Source organism: Cydia amplana, chromosome 22 (genome assembly GCF_948474715.1).
Source record: "Cydia amplana chromosome 22, ilCydAmpl1.1, whole genome shotgun sequence".
Taxonomy (NCBI): Eukaryota; Metazoa; Arthropoda; class Insecta; order Lepidoptera; family Tortricidae; genus Cydia; species Cydia amplana.
In genome coordinates, this window is record NC_086090.1 from 4,078,138 (window position 1) to 4,084,355 (window position 6,218).

Sequence of the window (6,218 nt, forward strand, 5' to 3'; positions counted from 1 at the left end):
CCATCTTGTTTATATAAACAACGTTCTAGTGACGTCAGTCAACGCTATATAGCGGCCGTAATATGACGGCACCGTTTTCGGAGGAATCCAAAGCTTAAGATGGAGCTCACTGGTTCAGTAATAGCCTATTCACTCTTGCTTTAGAGACCGAGGTCATATTTCTCAGGGAATACTTATTGCTTTCTCTCTCTTCTAAGCTTTGTTTCAATGGCGATGGAGTCCGTTTTTCGTGATTTTCTTCGCTTCGTGCTATCCTAGAAGTCACCGTGCGATCGTCGCATCATCTTGTTTCGAGTTTCACTCTGGAGATGGCTCTGAATGGGGCTATTAATTCTTATTATATGATTGGTTTACCAAACCACTTTATAATAAGATACCAAACTAAACTTTACTATTCGTCTCAATTTATTAAAAACAGTGTTTTTTCTGGGTTTTCATGTAGCCACCACACATTTCAGGCCAAAGCACGCCGGCTCCGCATGAGTAGACGTGCACGTGCGCTAAAATGCTTGAGCAGCGCACGCACACGTCACGCAAGCGTTATGCCGTGTCTCATAAGGATCTGTATATTACAACACGCACGTGCACCTCTACGCACACGCGCCCGGTGTGCACAGGCCTTTTTACGTGTCTACAAATTAGCGAGCTTTTAATACAACTAACATTGGTTCACGTTTCAGATCCCAACGTGGACCTGGATTCTCTAGACATCCCGGTGAATGCCGTAGCGACTGCGTTAAAGGACTTTTTTTCCAAGAAGTTACCGCCGCTATTAGACGAGGCTAGCATGGAGCAGTTAGAAGATATAGCGGGTGAGTCCTTACAAATACATAAAGAAATTTTTATTAAAATAATATACATCTAAACTGTCCATGAATACATTTTATACTCCTACTCCTACTCATTGCTTTGGCCAATGACATAACAGTGATAGAATAACCTCGTTTATTATTTACATCTTTTAAAATATGTATAGAATGGATTATAAGTATGTATAAAGCAAGAAATCGTGACAAAGTAATAATAACATCAAATGTTTTTTTTTTACCGAAGTACCAATTTTATCGATTTGGAATCTTCTTGAAGCAATCACGCTTGCAGGATTTTGTAGGACACTTGTTTGTTAAGTCTAGTCATAGACTAGGAATCCTCTAGACGGAGTTTAGAGCAATTATTTCATGAAACCGATGCTGCCAAAAATACTGGGGTGCGGGGGACGAGGTGAGCGAGTCCCGCGCCGTGATTGGTCCGTTCAAAGACTCGGACCAATCACGGCGCGGGATTCTGATACTTTGACTCGAAGATGGAGTAAAACTACCGTATATTTGTAGCAGAGGGGGTAGCGTTACTATGCTCAGTCTAGACTCTAGAGGATGTCTTGTCTGTGAGTGTAGTTGATATCATCACTTTAACCCTTTGACGGCTACTAAACTGATGCGGCTACAGCCCAATATTAACCTTCGTGCACGATAGGCGTGGCGTTCAATTGGTTAACCTGACTTGTGTATCTATTTGAAAGTGATAAATTTCCAGCAATGCGCGGCTGCATCGCGGGTGGAGTGGAGCTGAAAGACCGCAGCTGGAGACTTCTAGCGCTGCGCTCGCTGCTCAACAACAGCCTCACGTGCGTCGCGCGCGCCACCCTCGACTATGTACTCGACCACTTCGCCAGGTTTGTAACCGTAACTGCTTCGTGGTCCATGTGGGACACCAGCGTCGGTGACACGTCTGTATGACTTGACTTGAACTGTTAGCATCGCTAACCATTACCAGTGTCGTCGTAAAACTTACTCAAAATACGAGTATGTCTGTTTTTCATGTTTAAATGTATTAAAATATTTACCTTTCAGGCTTCTTTAATTGGCCTCGATGTGACATTGGCTGCCTATTAAGTTTATTAATTATCTTTATCTTAATTTTATCCTAACTCAAGAAAAATCATCAGGTTTCTAGTCCAACATTTCATACTTATAGAAATATCCTGGTCACGGCACCAAATTGTAATGTTGCACCATGCACCAAAGACAAAACTGGCGACTCTCACGAAATTTCAGATTAGTGCACCTAAATCACGCCTGATAACGACGCTTTTCTTGTTAAACGGAAATATTTCTGGTTTCCAATAATCATGTTTTTTAACGTTCCAACCTATATTTCAGACATTGACTGCTATAAAAGCCCTTTACTAATAGTTTATACATTTTGCACGTGCAAACTTATGTACGAAATATCATTTGATATTTACCAGTCGCTTTTCGGTGAAGGAAAACATCGTGAGGAAACCGGACTAATCCCATTACGGGCCTAGTTTACCCTCTGGGTTGGAAGGTCAGATGGCAGTCGCTTTCGTAAAAACTAGTGCCCACGCCAATTACTGGGATTAGTAGGACCCTAGGCATGAGCCGTGGCAAAATGCCGGGACAACGCGAGGAAGATGATGACCATGATGACTAATAGTTTATACATTTTATATTTTATCCAGGGTGGCGGACAACTCCAAGCTAAACTCCATGGACAGCAAGAACCTCGCCATCTGCTGGTGGCCCACGCTGCTCCCGGTCCAGTTCTCGGATATGGGCCGCTTCGAGATGACGCGGCCCTACCTCGAGGACATCGTGCAGACCATGATCGACCAGCACCCGTTCCTGTTTCGTGGGCAAGAGGCCTTCGTCATGGTGTGAGACACGCCTGTAAGTTTACATTTTAAACGACAGCTACTGGTAGTATGAAGACATCGTGCAGACCATGATCGATCAGCACCCGTTCCTGTTTCGTGGGCAAGAGGCCTTCGTCATGGTGTGAGACACACCTGTAAGTTTACATTTTAAACGACAGCTACTGGTAGTATGAAGACATTGCGCAGACCATGATCGACCAGCACCCGTTCCTGTTTCGTGGGCAAGAGGCCTTCGTCATGGTGTGAGACACGCCTGTAAGTTTACATTTTAAACGACAGTTACTGGTAGTATGAAGACATCGTGTAGACCATGATCGACCAGCACCCGTTCCTGTTTCGTGGGCAAGAGGCCTTCGTCATGGTGTGAGACACGCCTGTAAGTTTACATTTTAAACGACAGTTACTGGTAGTATGAAGACATCGTGCAGACCATGATCGACCAGCACCCGTTCCTGTTTCGTGGGCAAGAGGCCTTCGTCATGGTGTGAGACACGGGTCTCTGTTGTTTCCCAAATAGTTTTAAGCCATAATGTATTGTTTGCCCGAGTTTTCGTTAGTCATAATTCATTTCGTTCAGAAACGCGTCACTTTTCAGGATTGCCATAAAACAAACCTTTTTTTTTTTTTTTTTTTTTTTTTTTTTTTTTTTTTTTTTTTTTTATAGAGGGGAAAATGCGTTACGCATACCACCCAGGCGCGGGGACGGGCCTGGGTGGTTATGTGGGACTCCCGTATAGGCTAATGAGGCCCACGGTATACCCACTAAAACCCCTCTTGGCCGGCTCAACGCAATATGGCGAGGTCACAGGGACACTGCGGCACTCTTCCGCAACCTCGCCAGCGGCCGTCCGGACTCCGGACACGACTCTGGAGGAAATTTAGTATTCCCCCTACCTCCCTAATTGCGCGCCATTATTACGGCGTGCTCGCCACCCCAGGGACCCTTGTGTAGGCGATAGACGTCCCCGAGCCTATCGCCCACAGGAACCCTTAAGGGGGAAGTCGGCGGTCATATGCGAGCCGCCGCCGCCCCACGCGCTTGCGACGCATCGGCTGGGAAGCTGGATCGTCTTCCCTACGGCGCTCCGCCATCTCTTTCTGCGTCATGACCGCCTCGCAGAAGTCCAGCACAGCCTTCCACGATCTGTCGCTGTCCACCATGTTTCGGACCACGGAGGGCAGCGAGAGGTCTTGTCCCACCACAGCGCTTAAAGTGCGGCGCTCTTCTTCCCAGGCTGGGCACACTTCCAGTGTGTGCTGGGCAGTGTCCTCCGGACAGTCGCAGTGGTGGCATACTGCGGTCATTTCCCTTCTGGCTCTGTCCTTAAGATACCTCCCGAAACATCCATGTCCCGAGAGGATCTGAGTCAGTCGGAAAGTTAAGACGCCATGTGTCCGGTCTAGCCACTTTTTAAGAACCGGGCGAACCGCTTCAATGGTCAGACGGCCTGCGCTAGGGTGCGCCAGCCTCTGCTCCCAAACCTCCACCATTTCTAATAAAACAAACCTAACCTAACCTATCCTATCTATAGGATAACCTAACGAAAATCCTGAAATGTTAACGGTTTCAGTTTTATGACTAATGATAATATGACAAACAATACATTATGACTTAAAACTTTATGGGAAACAACGAGACCCTTTGAGACACGCCTGTAAGTTTACACGTGCATCATCATCAAACTAAATTTTAAATACCATCGAGAAGTGTCCAAAGTTTGTTTTGAAATTAAGTGTAACTGTATAGTTTTACCTGTGCGCATTGTAACCACAATATTTTACATTTCATTAATGCTCCAAGATGCCTTATAATACAGCAGTTTCCTCCCGCTAAATCCACCCAAAAAAAGTTTTCGATATTTATTAGACAATTTTAGCAATTTTGCATGCATCTCTGATATTTTTTCAACTCAACTCAAACTCAAAATATACTTTATTCATGTAGGCCTAGCAACAAGCACTTATGAATCGTTAACATAAGTATTATCTTAAGCTAATTATCAGAGCAATTTATTGATGTTATTATTCCATAATAATATTGGATTATTATACAAATCAAATTTAACACAAATTTAAGAATTTCACAAAAGGATCGTCAAACATGAAAAAAATTGTATAAAAAAATACTAGTCTAGAATGTTTCTAGAATAAAATCTAAATGTCAAATAAATAAATAAAAAAGCAAAAGAAGTACATACATCGGAATATCAATTTCCTCATCATTAATCAAATACACCTAATAAATAAATAATCATTTCGAATAACAATTAATCCCACGTTGTTTTATCATTCATGTAGTCTTGTGTGGTATATTTTTGTAACGAATGATATGCTGTAATGGCCTGAGTAGTTTCAATTGTTTTTTTTTTAATTAGGACTATGCGTGGTGTTACACCTAGTGCATTTCTTCTTTCAACGGTCAATCCCACACAAAAGTACATAATGTACTGACAGTGTAACATTTTCAAGAAATACTTGCATTAATATGTTATGTCTGTTCCAGGAACCCACAATGCAGGTTGCATTCGTGTTGGAAGGCGTGTGACGCGGTTGTACGGACGTGTCTACGTTCCCAGTGAGTTATATACGTTAGCGTAAGTTCCGCTATTTATGTACGCAATATTAGCCTTTATCCGTTACGACTTAAGGTATACAATACACTGAGAAATGAGGGCCTAACACGAACACCTACCAGAGAAAGTTACCCGCAATTTGCGAACTTTGGTATACGTGGTAGGCCCTCTGGTGTCGGCACCATAAAGTCAACTTTATGTATGAGGACTTAAAACAGTTTTTTGATTGGCTCGAAATCAAGTGAAGCTTTGGGTGCTAGTATGTTAGATTTATACCATAACAGCTGGGGCATTTCATATGAAGCGGACAGGAAAAAAAAAGTGAGGTTCCCGAATTTGTTTATATTTGGTTTAGTTCTTCTTCTAGTAGGTATAAAACCGGACGCCAAATATTTTTTATATATGACGTTTATTTTAAAAATTATGAGCTTTTCAAAAATTACCGTAATTGAAATTCCGATTTTTTTAAACTCGAATATCGAATAATTTAAATATATAACTTATTATTAAACCAAGCGTTTTGTATAGAATTTTTAATGATCTTTTCAGCGAAGAAATCAATTTTGAAAAATAAATAAAAAATAATGGTTAAAACCGGAAGTAAACTTTTCGAAACCATTTTTCGAAAACTTTGACCAGTTTTTTTTTATTTTTTTTTATCTCAAAATATAGCCCTAAGTATGTACAAAATACACTAGAAGTTGCAGAATGGGATCTCCATTAGTTAAGACAATAGGTCAATAAATGTACATACATGTCGCCCTGAGTGCGACGTACCGTACTGGTATACATACATATAGCAGCTGTTTAGCTTATAATTCTTATTGTAAAATAATAAAAATTATGAAATAAACTGGTTAGAATTGTTGACTTTCTTATTTCATTATGTTATGATTAGAATTTACCAGCAGTCTTACTGAATACATGTTCTTATAAGTAAAACAGGTGCTATATGTATGTATGTCGCA

At 41.7% G+C, this 6,218-nt stretch overlaps 1 protein-coding gene across 1 annotated transcript in view; it reads left to right on the forward strand.

Annotated features, from left to right (window-relative positions):
• LOC134658395 (rho GTPase-activating protein 190) overlaps positions 1-5,330 on the forward strand; it is a 68,120-nt gene extending 62,790 nt beyond the window's left edge. The window contains exons 36-39 of the mRNA XM_063514079.1: positions 681-812; positions 1,534-1,672; positions 2,483-2,690; positions 5,181-5,330. Of these exons, the coding sequence (XP_063370149.1) occupies positions 681-812; positions 1,534-1,672; positions 2,483-2,681 (470 nt within the window). The 3' untranslated portion in view covers positions 2,682-2,690; positions 5,181-5,330. The remainder of the gene's footprint in view (positions 1-680; positions 813-1,533; positions 1,673-2,482; positions 2,691-5,180) is intronic.
• Positions 5,331-6,218: the final 888 nt, after the last annotated feature.